This window comes from Melospiza melodia, chromosome 2 (genome assembly GCF_035770615.1).
Source record: "Melospiza melodia melodia isolate bMelMel2 chromosome 2, bMelMel2.pri, whole genome shotgun sequence".
In the NCBI taxonomy this organism is placed as follows: Eukaryota; Metazoa; Chordata; class Aves; order Passeriformes; family Passerellidae; genus Melospiza; species Melospiza melodia.
The window spans coordinates 11,299,399-11,316,280 of NC_086195.1; the positions used below are offsets into that span (position 1 = coordinate 11,299,399).

At 34.5% G+C, this 16,882-nt stretch overlaps 1 protein-coding gene across 12 annotated transcripts in view; it reads left to right on the forward strand.

Moving 5' to 3' along the window:
- The window catches only part of DMD (dystrophin), a 1,043,904-nt gene that overhangs the window by 646,788 nt on the left and 380,234 nt on the right, over positions 1 to 16,882 (forward strand). For all 12 annotated transcript variants that reach the window (XM_063182212.1, XM_063182260.1, XM_063182196.1 and 9 more), the window contains 2 exons: positions 2,304 to 2,479; positions 14,843 to 14,990. In XM_063182212.1, coding sequence (XP_063038282.1) covers positions 2,304 to 2,479; positions 14,843 to 14,990 — 324 coding nt within the window. The remainder of the gene's footprint in view (positions 1 to 2,303; positions 2,480 to 14,842; positions 14,991 to 16,882) is intronic.

The following is a 16,882-nucleotide window of genomic DNA, read 5'->3' on the forward strand; positions in this document are numbered from 1 at the left end:
AATAATGTATATGAAAATAATAGTCAAAAAGTTGGGCTAGGTATTATTGTATTAATGTGCATTGCAGAAAGAAAATAAGATCTTATCTCTCAAAGTAAGAGGCTTTTATGTGTCTATTCTGGCTCTTAGAAAATCTTGCAGTTTCTGCTACAAAGGAACCTTAGAAACCTTACACATTCCACAGGCAAAGCAAAGTGTGCTGGGACACTGTGGGGCAGCAGGGTGCTGGGTAACATGACTGGACTGTCACATAGCTTCTAAAGATCCTGTAGAAAAATCTTTATCATCCTATCAAAATATAATAAAACAGGATGCAGATTACTGTCACATTAGGCTCATCACAGCTACTTCTTATTCTGAAATTGTGGGGGTTCAAAATAGTTTGGAAAAACCTCCCAACACATCAGCAGAACAGTTTTACTGAGAGGAATCTAAGGAATAATTTGGGGATGGAGTGTGTGTGTCCTGTAACAACCTAAAAGTATTTGTGATAAAACCAAACAGAAAGTGTATTAAAAATAAGCCAAATCTCAAAACTGCAAACCTCTGCATCAGCTACAGCCCCTTGTCCAGGACTGTGGGCAAACACCACCACACACCTGCTGACATTGACCCCTGTGCCCCAGGCTCTGCTGGTGCTGGTGTTCAAGCTGTCCCTGTAAAATTTGTGCAAAAGCTGAGACAGTGCATTCAACTGACCCAATGCAATTTAATGAATTAGTAGCTGGCAACTCAGTTTGACCACGTTAGAACAAGTAAACTTCCAGAGTGATTCAGTTTGTGAACTTCAATCATAACCTCATGACCAAAGATATATCTTACAAAAAAGCATAAGGAGTAGTTATGTTCATCTTTTGCATTCCTGGAAAGTTGTATCCTGTCAGATTTAAGTGTTTCATGGACAAATTTTATTTAATCGTAAAATGTAGGTTTGGTGACTTGCTCTGCAATTTATGCTATGTATTAAGAAAGAGAAAGCAAACATATAATTTTATTCTGGGGTATGATATGCTGAAGTATTTGGTTTCCTCCAGAAAAACTAGTTTCAGCATTTTACTTGAAAGCCTTTGTATGGACATAGGATTCAGACACACTTCCTGAAGTTGTGAAAATCTGTCATAAGTATGAATATCACAGTGTAGATTGCTGGTGTTATTTCAGCTCCTGCTTATTTTAGCAGTAAACTGTTGAAAATTATTTTACACTTTTTTGTTTATATATTCTGAGTAATTCAAAGGGAAAATACTCATGCTCTGGTGATGACTAAAAATATGAAAATGTTGTAGTGTGTTTTGTTAGTTTATTTAATAACTCCCCCATTTTCTGTCATGAAAATATTGATTATTCATAGATATGAACTTGTTTCAACAGGCATACAGTGTTACAACCTAAGCTACAGATTTCGAATTCTGTTATTTTTAAACATGAAGTAAGGTAGCTACAGGAATTCTGCAAGAAAAAATTATTTTATCATAAAAGTTGGAGAAAAATGTACCCACTGCATTCAGTAAAACTTAAGAATGGCCCATATTGGTTATCTTTTGGTAGTTTTTAATTCTATTTGTAAATAGAAACATTCCAATACTTCTTCTTACAAACGTTGTTCTCTCCAGTCCTGTTAAAAAAACCCCAAAAACCAAACCAACTAACAAACACCAAATTCCAAACCAAACCTAAAAACAACAGCAACAACAAAACCAACCTCCTCCTCCTCCTAAAAAAAAAAAAAAAAAAAAAAAAAAAAAAAAAAAAAAAAAAAAAAAAACCAACCAAAACCCTAAAGCAAAAGCACAGCCAAACAAACAATCAAAACCAAACAAAAAAACATGAGCGTTTGGGTTTTCACAATTGGAGAAGAAAATGTTCTTAAATGGAATCAGAAGTTTTACAGTCTCTGCTTTCCTGACACTGTTTATTTGAATTTATAGCTAATAGGAATTTTGTTTTGCACATTTTGTAGTTTAAATCTTACAATGCTTTGTAGACTCTTTTATGTGATATATACCTATGGGTGTGTAGAAGAAAATTTGTTCTCAACTGTTATTAATTGATGTGCAGAGTATACTGTAATGCTCTCTAGTAGACAGCAATACAGGAGGGGATAAAAGGTTGCAGAGATGTACTGAAAGGTATTTGCTACAAAATAATGAGGTGTCCTGTTTTCTACTCATCTTGGATTTTTCATTTGGACTTCAGAGGAGAGCAAAAGCTTTGACCTCTTTCCATCTTTCCAGTATGTGATAAAGCATTTCTTTCATGCTTAACTTCCTTGTGAAGATATGAATGTGTTGGGTATTTTGCAGGAGCTTCAGGATGGCATTGGGCAGCAGCAAACTGTTGTCAAAACATTGAATGCAACTGGTGAAGAGATTATTGAGCAGTCATCAAAGGCAGATGCCAAGGTGCTGAAGGAACAACTGGAAAGTTTGAATAATCGGTGGAAGGAGATCTGCAGACAGTTGGTAGAGAAAAAAAAGAGGTAGGTTAAAAGAGGGTAAAAATATTGTGAAAGTATTTTTAGTTGTTTTAGATTTGATTCTGGCTTGAAATTTCGAAGGACCTCTCAACATCTAGAGTCTTCAAATATAAAAGGAATTATCAGTCATTGAATTTTGCATCCTATAAATTCTTCGTACACTATAATTTAATTATTTTCTACTTACTCCTGTCAGTGACCACCACTCCCTTCTAGACTCCATATTTTTATCTTTTAACCTTTAATGTTTAAAAGAACTGAACAAGCATCCATAACTGCTCAATTTTAAGTAGAACATTACCGAATTTACTATTTTATAATGTTTCTGTTTGATTGCATGTCATTAAAGCGCATCTCTGTAATACTAATACTACCTTGGTTAATTCAAAAAGATAATCCTAATCTATTTCATCTATAAAAACCAATGCCATTAACATCTACATTTCATAGGCTGGATTTAAAAAATGGATTTATCAATTTAATAATATTTATGATCACTTAGATAAATTTTTCTTATGCAGACACAGAAAGCTAGAGTGTTTGAGATAATACAAAAATAGTTTTATACCTTTAAAAAGAGAATTTACAATATAAAATAAAGTTGCCGCTAAGATAGGTTTTAGTAAAGAGCATGTTCTTAACCTTCATTCTAAGTCTAACTGGATATGCCATTCTGCTTTAAAATACTGTTTTCAGAGCCACTGGGGAAAAAAAGCTGTGAAAATGTTTACTAGCATCAAAAAGGGAGTGTCCTGAAGGGTTATTACTGAGCCTAATCATGATTAAAGTTTCACTTGGAACATGTTATCAGTCATTGGAAAAGTCTGCCCAAGGAAGTCATTGAGTTCATCATAGAATCACAGAATGGTTGAGGTTGGAAGGGAACTTAAAGTTCATTGAGCTCCAACCCCCCTGGAATAGACAGTGAAACCTCTACTAGATCAGGTTTCTCAGAGCCTCTTTCAGCCTGGCTTTGAAAAACTTCCAGTGATTTGAACTCCACAACCTCTCTGGACAACCTGTATTGGCACCTCACAACACAGAAGCAAATAATTTCTTCTTAATATCTAATCTAAACACTCCCTTGTCTTAAGGCAATTCTCCTTTATCCTATCATTACATGCCCCTGTGAAAAGTCTCTTTTCAGCCTTCCTGTAGCTCCCCTTTGGGTACTGGAAAGTGCCTGAAGGTTTCCCAGTGGTATTTAGAAGACATGTAGATGTGTCACTTAGGGACATGGTTTAGGGATGGGAGTGCTGGGTTAAGGGTTGGAGTCAACGATCCTGAAGGTCTTTTCCAACCTAAATGATTCTGTGTTAAAAGAAGGAGATGCAGCAAATAATCTATAGCTGTCAGAAACTTAAATAATTATTTCTACTGTATTTCCAGGTGTTGATGGCACTGTTATTTGTTACACCAGGGAGTCCTTGGCCTTTAGTTGTCCCATAAAAAGCTGTTCTTTTGTACATTGGAAACTCATTTGTGTTTCCAAGCATTAACTTGTTATGTAAGTGCAAACACAAAATAATAACACATCATTTTAACAGCCCTGTAATCTGCTTTGGCAACACAGAAGAAAGAGATTTGTGGTTGAGCTTTGTCTGAGGACATAAAATATATTCCCGTTCTGGTTAAGATTGCTATTGTTCATCCCTTCATATATTGATAGAAGTGTCTAACTGAATGTTCCTCCAGCTCAATGCAGTGTTAGAATATTACATGGATTTTCTTGGCATATTCTGCATTTTAAGGAAGCCTAGGATTTGTTAAGTGGGAATAATCCAATTATGTTCCCCAGATGAAGGTTCTTAAACACTTGCACATGTTGTCCTCCTTTTGTTCTGTTCAGTATGTTGACCGATCGGTTTGTTTTCCTCTGGAATGACAGCTTGTGCAATTTAGAGGAAAATGATTGCAGAGACCTCAGTTAGTGAACTTTGCATGAATAATAGCATTGCACCAGGAGGAATACAGATAGAGTTGTGCTGCACTGATAGAAATGTTCCTGGTGCACTTTAGTGAGACTCATGTGCATCAGGATGCTTCTAATCACCTCCCAGTCTTCTTGGCTGTGCCAGAGACAGGGAATGCTTTTTGCTCCGAGGTCTTGGAAATACATCCTACCCTAACTTCTGCCACCACACATGTGGTTTCTTTTCTTTTTCTTTTCTTTTTCTTTTTCTTTTTCTTTTCCTTTTCCTTTTCCTTTTCCTTTTCCTTTTCCTTTTCCTTTTCCTTTTCCTTTTCCTTTTCCTTTTCCTTTTCCTTTTCCTCTCCTCCTTTTCCTTTTCCTCTCCTCCTTTTCCTTTTCCTCTCCTCCTTTTCCTTTTCCTTTTCCTTTTCCTTTTCCTTTTCCTTTTCCTTTTCCTTTTCCTTTTCCTTTTCCTTTTCCTTTTCCTTTTCCTTTTCCTTTTCCTTTTCCTTTTCCTTTTCCTTTTCCTTTTCCTTTTCCTTTTCCTCTCCTCCTTTTCCTTTTCCTTTCCTCCTTTTCCTTTTCCTTTTCCTTTTCCTTTTCCTTTTCCTTTTCCTTTTCCTTTTCCTTTTCCTTTTCCTTTTCCTTTTCCTTTTCCTTTTCCTTTTCTCTTCACTCTTCTATAGTGGATTTCAAAAGAAAGAAACTAGTTGACAGGAAAAAGTTGTGTGTTCTAAGTAAGTCTCAATTATTGATGAAGCTGGGCATGAAAAGACCACAGGCTTATCAACTGCACGGTCTTTATATAACCATGATGACATGGGATTTGCATAACTCTTATGCTTTGACATCTTTTAGTTTTTCATTATTTGTCCTAATTTGGTTTTGGGTATTCATATTCTCTCTTTTTAAGACTTGAAACCCATGTCACCCAAAATGCTTTAACTTATCCTTAAGATCAAAGCATGAGGCAAACAAAAGGTGAAGGAAGTGGCTTCTACTTACACTCCAAAGAGTTGATATTGTTATGGCATTGTCCAATGCATATGTTGGTACTGTGTCAAATTTATTTAAATATATGAGTAGAATATAAATTACAAAAAATATGTGTCAATTAACATGTTTGATTTCTCTTTTTCAGAACAGCTTAAATGGACTATTGAAAAAAAAAGCACCTGTAAAGTCAGAATGCTTATACTGTGACTCGCCTAAGTTTTAATAGTCCTTTTATTTTTGTCTACATTTTCTAAAAATTAAATTTTTGTAGTTACAATAATGTTATTAAAGTCAATTTTGAGAATGAGAAAATAAGAGGAACATTTTCAAACTGTATTGAATGAAGGTGATACTGGAGGTAGAGCAGGCCTGGTATAACACATCTTCATATAATAATTTCAAATAAAAAGAAAATAGATATTAACATTTAGAACCTTCTGTAAACCAGAAAAGAAAACTGACTATAATAATAATAATTTTAATAGGTTTCAGTTTTTATTCTTTGTAGTTAATACATTATGCTCTGCTTTAAAGTTAATTCTCAGTAGCTCAGGTAGTGATCAACTTAAACTTTTTTTCCTATTACATTTTTTTGCTCAGCAGATCTCAAGATAAAGTGGCAAGAAATTAGCAATTGAATGGATTCCAGAAATGAAATCTGTTAGTGATTTCAGATTCAAGTATAATGCTGTTAAGCATTATTTGGCAAGGAAACTTTATATATTGTAAGCTCTGTTTTTGCTATTTTCTTACCCAAATGAAAGAAATTGATTTTGATAATCCTACGCAGTCTTACATGAAGTTTTGAACTTTTATGTGGTGCATTGACAGTCCCTTCTACATGTATTTTTCAAGCTGAATTCAAAGATCAGTTGGGGCTGAGGGGAGGAGGGAAGCAATTACAGGAGTAACAGAAAGTGATACAGATATTTTTAGGAGGTGCATGAATGTGAGAAATTTGTTGGAGACATGAGGTGCATGGTGACATTTCCAAGAATGATGATGACATTATGCCTCAGGTAGTCAAAGGCTGAGTTGATAGTGGGAACTCCAAAACTGAGCAGATGGGCAACAAGTTACAGATGATCTCGATCAGAGACAAATGTGAGGCAAGGAATATTTCACACAAACAGACTATCCCATACTTAAATGATGCTGAGCTTGTTACAACTCCAGAAAGTGATCCTCACCTTATTGCTGAAAGTGTTTACAGGCACAGGATGGGGTGGCAGCAAAAGAAAAAACCATGGTGTTTTAGGTTGCATCAGCAAGGGTATTACAAACCAAAAAGAAGCCATTTTGATGATACCAAAAACTGTGGTATACTCATGTTGGTTTCTGTGTGCAGAGCTCTGTGCATGTCAAAGGATATGAAGGGCACACAGAAAGTATTCATGGGGGGAGGCAGATTCAATGAGCCAAGGTTTGGAGTGGCTGCACTGTGAAGGGAGACTAAGAACTCTCTTCAGTGTGGAGAGAAACCTCAGGAGGGTTATGGCTGAGGTTTACAAAGTTGAACTGATGGGTAAACTGTAAGTGGAACAAAAAGGTATTGACCTGATTCCTCAGTACTTACAAGGGAAGATTCCTTGTTGGAAATGTAAGAGATGTTAAAATGGATTTAAGATTTACATTGTGATTTCTGTATATCTGAGATGTGCCACAGAAGGTTATGGAGGAAAATATCATCACAGAGCCCTATACAATTCAAAACCTAGTGTCCATGGATCCTGGGGGAGTATGAGGTGAATGAAGTAAAGAAAATTCCCATCTTCTGTGTTCCCCTTAACCACCATCTCCTGTCCCCAGTGCTGATGGCTCTCTGGGCTTTTTGGAAACACTCGGGTATTTTTCATGTTCTGGCACATTTATTATATTTTGGGGAGGAGAGGACAAATTTTACAAAATTACTTTGTCAGTTTTTCTGAGGTTATGGTTAAATGGTTCCTGAGGTATGGTTAAATGGTCTACTATTTATTCATAATACTATCACTGCATTAATAAAGACCCTGTAAATTCAAAATATTTCCCGTAACCACCATGAACCCCACAGTTTCAAGTTGACTTGAAAAGGAAAGATTTAAACAAGATATAATTCAAAAGGTTTCACCATGTTAATTCAGTTTTCATAAATAATTTGGAATAAATAATAAACTACCTGAATAATAAGAACTGTAAACCATATCAAAATCATGATATTCTATAAATTGCTGAAACTGATCATAGGTTCACTTGATGCTAATATTAATCTCAGTGATGGACTGACAGTTTTAATGAATAAGAATTATTTGGACTACAAAAGGTCAACTTAATTAAAAACAGTCAAGAAAACAAACTAAATCTCAAAACAATTTCAGGAACTTGTACTGCTCTTCAGTAAAAAGGAGCTGATTTTCAGTTTTAAAAGGTCAAATGCTGATCTCAGGCAAAGCACAGACTTAAAATTGACTTTGAATCTCCTTTCTTTGGTACTGAAGATCAAGAGGTTATGCTTGAGTTATGTTTGCGTAGGATGTTATCTTCCACTTGCCTTTATCTAAGAGTTTCAAAGCTGTAGAAGTTTGAATTCAGTGTTTAAAGTTTCTGTATCTTGCAGTCTAATCCATCCCGCTAAGAATTAGATGAGAATGTAATTTTAGCACATCTAGTCATTTTATCTTACTGAAAACTTTGAAACAGACCAGGCAGTTGAATAAAGTGGAACTTGATTGAAAGTCTGATACACTGGTAGTTAGCAAATTGGGAATTTAATTGAGTTTTTGTTAACATTTTGCTACAAAAGACATGTTTTTGGAAAAGTTGGAGTTTGTACTCTAGTACAGCATGACTCTGAAATTGAGACTTTGGAGACCACGGGAAGTCACAAAGACCCTTTGAATAGATGCTAGTAAGGCCAGACAAAAGAGGGGAAATACAAAGTTTCTGTGTCTCCCTCTTCATACTCCAACAATCATTTTGAATACTGAATCTTCTAAACTGCACCAACAGAAGCTTGCTCTGCCTTTTCATCCCCTGAGACACATCAGGCCACAGCACGCTGCGTCTGCTCTGAGACATGCCCCTGGGACATCTGAGTTTTGGGTGATTTAGGGATGTGATGGTTTGCCATCAGGGCCACAGTGTGCAGCAAACCTCAGGGCTGTGGCTGCTGCTTGGTGCTGCTCTTTCTGGAACACGTGGGACAGGCAGGGAGAGCCAAGGGAATGTACATAGGAGGAGAGGAAACATCTCGCATAGGAGCTTGAGAAAGGGATGACTCATGAATGAGGCTCTGGAAAGACTTGTAACAGTAATGCTGGTTGGTCTTTTTATTTTTCACTTTTGCGAAAAGTTTCTTGTGTAATTTTTGAAAACAGATGCCCAGGAAATAGATTCCTTCAATGTTTCAGAAGTAATCAGTTTGGGGTTTTTTAGTCATCACGATCTGACATTTGTTAAAATTGGGTTCAGTTGAATGGAAGAGAATTTTTCATTATTCTAGCTGCAAATACATTTACACTTTTAATGAGTTTGAACCTGCAGACTGCCTGTTCAGATCTCTACCCAAGCGAATTTGAAGTAATTACGGAAAGAATGACAGAACAAAGACTGTTTACCAGAAGATGTCCAAGTACTTTCCTGAATACAAAAATACAAGCTTTCTATTCTAAGTAAAAATTAATTGTTATAAAGTAAATATACTTTTTAATATTTTTATTCAATATCTTTGGTATTCTTTTTCTTCTATAACATACTAACTGCAAGTGATTGTTTTCCTTTACTTGAAAACTTAGCATATTGAAGGCTGTGATTATCTTCTAGTTGCAGTTTAAAAACTGGTTTAGAATGAAGAGATTTTATGACAGTTATGTCAATAAATATATTTTTTCTTTACAGCACATAATTAGCTACATATTGATACAATTTTCTTTTTTTGACTGTCCAGATTTCTTAAAATGAATCACTAGAAAAGAATTACTGGCATAAATTTGTATTGTGTTTACAAACAGGTTAACTAAATGTCTTTCTGTTTAGTATTTACATCTAAATATGTTTTCAAATGTTTATGTGCTATTTTAATTTCACTTATTTAAAGTTCTTTACCCTAATGAAGCATATTTATCCATTCTTTAGAGAAAGAATGAAAATTAAATTTTTGTTGGTAAATATTGTCTCTACATTTTTGTTATGATTTTGGTGGCCTCATATTCTCAGTAGCAGCCGCTAAATTAATTCCTAATTTTAGAAACACAATAAATACAGAATTGACACCTGAATGTTAAAAAAAGTGAAAGGCACCAAAATATTATTGGACTTACAGATGGGAATATGAATCATAAGTGCAGATCTGTCCTACTCCTATGATTGTATATTTTATTTCTATAGCTGACACCTCCTGAATAAATCCAACATCACTCGTGTGCAGTTACAAACTCTAAACATCTGATGTGTTTCACTAACTATTTACAGGTTGCTATGGTATTGCTATCACATTGTTGACTATAGAGAAAATACTTGAGCTGCCATACATATTACATGTGTTTTCTTGACACTGCACATGGAAATACAAACTTTCTGATATAGGCCGTGAATGTTTATGTAGTAGTTAACAAATAGAACTAAGGATTAATGATAGTTTGAAAAAAAAAATCTTTCCATGTTATTTTGTGGGCTAACATAAGGATTTTTTATTTATTCAGTTCAATAATGGTAGGAAAACTAATCCCTAATCTATCAATTATCATATATACAAAATGCAGTTAGGAAAAATAACTTATTTACTACTTAGTATTAAAAACTGAATATTGATACATTTGCTTCCAAAAGTATAATGTATGTAAGATTCCTATAAAAAGATATGTATTCAGAGCAGTTGATGAAGGGACTCTATGAATTTAGAAATACAAACAGAAATCTTTTTTACCGTGCAAAATACAAAGTAATGATCCTAAGAATAGCAGTTGTGCAGAAGACAAAAAGTTGCATATGAAATTCCGTGCTTTTCTGCTATAGTATGAGAATTTTCCATCAGTCAAAATGGGTTATACTTCAGAGTTAATAAAATAAACCTTTTGTCAACAGAGAAGGAGCTTAAAAGCTTTTTTGGGAACTTAGGTTGGTTTGTAAGGATAAGGCAATAGTATATAACAACTTGTAGACCTGTGCTGGAGATGGATCTGCTTGGCTCCATAGGGCCAGGTGCTGGAATCATATCTTATTCCTCAGTCACCTGCTTCGCCAGCAAGTCATATCCCAACTGTTTTTTTTTTTTGCTCTGTCCATGTCTGAGTTGACTGGTGGATCATGTTCCTTACTCCAGCTTATTTAGCCTTAGGATTTGAAAGCCCGTACTCCCTATGTAACAAATAAATGTTAATTTTTCATTGCTATCATGGATTTAAACACCTAGAAATTACATGTGTATGTTGTTCCAAAGGTAATTATGGTGATAGAATTCAGTTTGTTCAAAAGGTGTAATCAGTCATTGAGTAAAAACTTTTAATTCGATTAACCAGTTCAGCTAACACAGAGCACTTTGTTTTAGCATCTCTCATAATATGACACTTGTCTTGCAGAATGTATAAATAAAGAAGTGACATTCTAGCAGGTCAAGAAGAGATGGTAAAGTAAATTATAAGGTACACCTGCATGTCCTGGTAATTGCAATGAACCTTTAAATTCCTTTACTGTATGTTGTTCCTGATTAGAATAAAGTAGATCTATGGAATTATTTTTTTCTGGACTCTGAAACCCTCCTGTGCAAGCACACGCACAGAATGACTCACACACACATATATTATATATGTATATATATATACAATAGATAACAGACAATATATAGATAATATATAGGTAATATATAGATAATATGTAATAGATGACAATAGAGAATAGATATAGATATAGATATGCATAAAACATTTCTGAAAGAATTCCTGGAAAGTCTTAGGTTAAAAAACATGCTACTGATCAGTACTTAAATTAGTCATCAAAGTAAAAATTCTTTTTTTCATGACTAGGAAAACTTTTAATGTTTTAAGACTTGCAGCTCAATTCATAAGGGTGATAAAACTGACAGTATACTTAAGATGAAAAAGGAATCTTGCCAATTGCTATCTCTTCTAGGAGACAAGAAATCTTTTTGATTTCTCATTTAAGATACTATGCAGCTCAATAATTTTGCTCTCGGGTGTATTGAGTTGAATGCTATGCCTTTTCTGTGCCAGAATTAACGAATTTAAACTTGGATCTTTCTCAGGTTTGTCCTCAGGGTACCATCACATAATACCTCCACTGAGCTATGCACTTCACAAATGAGTAGAAGTGAGAGGAAAACAGAAAAATGAAAACTATTGCTGAGGGCTTAGGTTCTGGAGTACCTGGTCACGTTGAGAGGCAGAGGTTTTATTTTGTGGTTTATGGTATAACACTCAAAGCCTGATACCCAGATTTCCATTACTAGAGCAGGGAGGAATACTACCTCAGAAACATTTGAAGTTGTGCTTCTGCTTTCAGGACGGCAGGAAGTTAGCTTTCCTCCATTTTTATAGTTCCAGTGCTATGTATCTCAGCATAGATTAACTTCTGGCTCATTTTCTGAGAAGCAAATGTTTTGATTAGTTGGTTTTATATGACCTATTTTGGCTTGAGAAGAGCATATGACCTCTCAGGTCTTGAACATGAACACTTCTCAATGAAGAACAGTGCAATAAGTGTGATGCTGTAAAGTAGGTCCTTTTTTGCATGACCTGTGCATCCAAATAGTAATCTGTCCACGCTGGAAAGGTCCAGAATTTCTGTCTGCATAACAGTACTCCATAAGAGATCCAGAGTTGTAACAAACAGATATATTAGTACAATAAATATTCCTGTATCTAGGAGCATAAGCATTTTTTGTTGATATCAGTCGCATTTCCAGAAATCCTGGGCAAATGACAGTTCATGAAAATATTCATGCATGATTCTATTAGAAAATCTAAGACAAAACCAAGAAAGTAGGGCTGTTAATTCTTTTGCTGTTTATGGTGTTCATTTTCTAGCGTATTTGTATAAATGGGTATATGTCTATGGATAGGGGTATAATCATAATATATATATAAGGGTAAATAGTTTTGGAGAATTTTATTGTTTTCACAGTAAATATAATTTCTTACATTTCCCTCCAAAGAACAGTTTGCAACCATTAGCTTATATTTGCTTAATCTGTAGGCAGATACTCCAGAATAATTTGTTTCTTAACTTAAAAATAAACAAAAAGCAACAAAAAGGTGTCGGGCTTATAGATCTAGTAAATATTAAAGTATACTATTTTAAGAAAAAAAAAATAAATCTGTTGATTTAGAATCCATTCTAGGTCTAAACCAGGAGCTTGATCTAGAACTATATTGAGATCCTGTTCAGAGCAGCACAAATTTTATAAATTACAACCAGCATTTTCATACTCTAAGTGTAGCTATAAATATTGACTTTTATGTGTTGAAAATAAACTTTTTCTTTGGTAAAGGAAGCTGAGGGGAGATCTTATCACTCTCTGCAACTCCCTGAAATAAGGTTGTAGTGAGGTGAGGGCTGGTCGCTTTCCCCCAGAGACAGACAACAGAGCATGACATCAAGTTGGGCCAAGGGGGGTTTAGGTCAGATATTGTTACAACCCACTCCTGAAGGCAGAGTAACTGAGGTTCTTGCTAGAAGTAGATCCCTTTGGGCAGATTAGACACACTCAATGACCAATTATCTGTGTGTAGGCAGGTTTATTTCAGAACAATTTGATTGCAGTGGGAAGGAGGTTTGCAGATATTTTGGTTATTATCTATATAAATGAAGGAATATAGAGGTGGAAAGATATCACTTAAGAAAATGTATAAGGAAAAGAAAGAAAAAGAAAGGATAAGAATAGATAGATAGTGAAGAGGAAAGAAAGAAAGAAAGAAAGAAAGAAAGAAAGAAAGAAAGAAAGAAAGAAAGAAAGAAAGAAAGAAAGAAAGAAAGAAAGAAAGAAAGAAAGAAAGAAAGAAAGAAAGAAAGAAAGAAAGAAAGAAAGAAAGAAAGAAAGAAAGAAAGAAAGAAAGAAAGAAAGAAAGAAAGAAAGGAAGGAAGGAGGAAGGGAGGAAGGGAGGAAGGGAGGAAGGGAGGAAGGAAGGAAGGAAGGAAGGAAGGAAGGAAGGAAGGAAGGAAGGAAGGAAGGAAGGAAGGAAGGAAGGAATTGGGCAATTAGATTTTTGATTGCAATTTTGATGCCCATTGGTCAAAGTGATGATCTCAGTCTTGATCCATTGGGATGAGGGAAGCCTGCACAAAAAGTTCAATATTTTCAGGTGGGAGTGCCCAGGTACCTCCCCTGGAAGGGGGCAGTTAAACACTCTCTGCTGCAACACTGTGTGTCATGCACAGTCCTCTGGTGGAAGTCTCCAGAAATGAGTCTGACTGCACTTTGGGTATTTTTGATTGTTTATGGCATCTTCTAAAACAGGACAGCTGCTTGTGATACCAGTGTAGTTGGGCCAGTTATGCCCCATCAGAAGGAATTAATATCTTCAGGCCTTTGTGTGAGTGTGAATGTCCTGATACTACATGAACAAGTTGTGTACAGGAGGAAATTGGCATAATAAAAATATCCCACCTTGCAGGATCTGCTCTTCATTGTTTAATTTTGATAAGTATTTAATCTTTCATCTTTCCATACAGGTAATCCTCAGTGTGTGAATAATTTTGGTGGTTGAATTACAAGTATTTTTATACAAATCAGAATTTTTTCTCCTTTAGAAGGGCCCACTCCAAATGTTAATCCCAAGCATTCACATTCTACCAATGCTCTTCCCAGCTGCTCTTGAAATTTTTTTTGCCTGCATCTCTTGATAACTCTAAGAAGCTTTTGCACAAAAGTTCACATCTCAGTATATTTATAGAGTCATAGTGAAAATGAACAGATGAATTGGAGATGGAGATGAAGAGCAGATATCTAAAGTTAGGTGTTGTGAATCCCATCTTATTCCTACTTATCGACAGTGAACCTTACCTACTTTTTGTGAATCTTAATACCAAAGTGCATGGCAGACTTACTGAAATATCTTGTTTAATGTCCAAATGAGTCTGTGTCAGGTTTAACAGATTCAGTTTGGTTAACAGTCCATGCTAGAATTTTTAGTTGTTGACACTGGGCTTCCCTGCCATTACTTCAAACAAAATTTTAGTCTGAATAATTAGCTTCTTTCTTTCTGGTGCCACCTGCCATATGTAATTTGGAAGGTGAATTTAGTGGTGTTGCAAATTGTGCCTTGATCTTTTCTTTTAAAATACATTTAATACCATGTTAAAAGTTGGTGTTTGTCTGATATTTTTGATATAAAGAAATCTGTGGTCCACTTATAAAAATAATTTATACTAATTAAGAGCTAGTTATTTGTCATCCTTCAGTATGGATAAGTGCTTCAATATAAAAATAAATTTATAAAAACATTAATTTCACATTTTTATTGCAGGATAGAGGAAGAAAAGAATATTCTATCAGAATTTCAAGACGATTTGAACAAGTTGATTTTATGGTTAGAGGAAACAGAGAACGTCATTTGTACTCCCCTTGAAAAAGGGAATGAAGAACAGTTGAGAGACTGCCTGAGCAAAGTAAAGGTATTATAAGCTCTATTCTTAATATTTTCTTACTTTATCAATTCTACACTGAAGGAAATTAAGAGCTAATTTCCAAAATGATTTCTGACATCAAACACAGCATCCATATAACTTTTTAGACAAATCAAAGCTGGGAATTTCAAAACCCAGGTACAAATATATATTGATCATACTAAAACCAGAAGACTAATGGAAGATCTACTGAAAGAAAAATATCCCAAAACTAAAAAATTAGTCGTTATCTTTTTAATCCTCATTTCTTAACTCAAAATATGACTGGTTTATATGTATAGCATTTCTCTACTGGTGTCTTGTTAACATTTTATAGCTTCTCACTTATTAAATGGTATTCAGTATTTCACAAGAGGATCCAGAACTGCATGCATAATTATAAATGTCAACTCATTAAAATATCACTGCAGCATTTTCTAGACTAAACATCTAGGTGACTTATTTTTTAGAATACTTAAAAAAATCCAATCAGAATATTAAATATTTGTTTTTAAGGGCGGTAATATTTTCACCGATATGTTAGAGTTTGATAATGCTGATAAAAATATTCAACAGAAGTTTTTCTGTTTAGTCTTTTGAAATAGTAGAATAACTATTTCTAATTACTTATACAATAATAAATTGAACTGTAATTGGAAAATGCATACTTATAGAATATATGCCTAAAGGTTTTTCTATCCTCTCTTGAGGTTAAGCACCTAGTTATCCTTTTTGTAAATCCAACTTTAACAAATTCAGCAAGTGATGAATAGAGCATTAAAGAATCTGAAGAAAACTTTTCAGTTTGTTCTATCCTTCTCACAACAAAGTTAAATCACAAAACAATCTAAAGGATTATTTAGTAAAAATCTATCTTCAAGTTTCTTTTTAAGTAAAAATAGGATAAATATAGTTTCATGAAATGGAGACTCAACCATGTGGTGAGCTTGTCCTTCTGTTTAACAGAAGATGCCATTGAGTTGGTAAGGGAATCTATAAGTCTCTGTTGTTGAGGATATCAGGTCCAAGGTAAAAAAATTCTTTTAAGGAGTGTTAAATGCATCTTACAGTTTGCAGAAATGATTAAGGCTTTAAAAACTAAATAGATTGTTCAGAACCAGGAAGGGTCCACTCTTCACATACACAAATATTTCCTATATAATATTCCTAAAGGATATATAGTACAAATATAAGGTGTTAGCATCTCTTATTTGTATCTTGTTTTTACAGTCCACCTTCTTTTGGCACTGCACAAAAGGGAAAACATCCCAATGGAGCAAATGATAGTGCATTACCTTGCAGCATGGCTCATTTCATACTTACCTGCCTTTGTTAATAATCAAGAACAAACAAGGAAAAACCCCAGAACAGTAAAACCCTTGAACTGAGATTAACCTAACTTGATAAATTAAGTTACTTCGACAATATAAGTTTTCAGAAACGACATATGTGTTTGAGAACTGGTACATTTTGATCCTTTTGATGCTGCCTTGCTTTTGCTTTTAGCTTTCCTTTTTTTTTTTTTCCTTTTTTAAATTTTTTATTATTTTATCTTTTTTTAGTGAATATACATGAACATTCTTAATTAAGACATTAAACTGTAGTGGAGGACTTTTCACCACATGCCATCTGGGTGGCTGTTCACAGCCTGGAACATACTAAAACATTTCTCCAAAATGCTTGCTCCATATCTTATTAAAAGATTATTAAAATTGATATACATGAAGTACTGTATATCCAGGTCAGGAATTTGTAATATAATAGTGATTAATATCCTGAGAAACCCTGTATTATGTCACGTAGAACTCTCTTTGAGCTTCATTGACTAATACAGTCTCTTTTGGGTTGGGCTTTTTTTTCAGCCTTCTACATTCAGAAAGCAACAGTTATTTTGTCTTGAA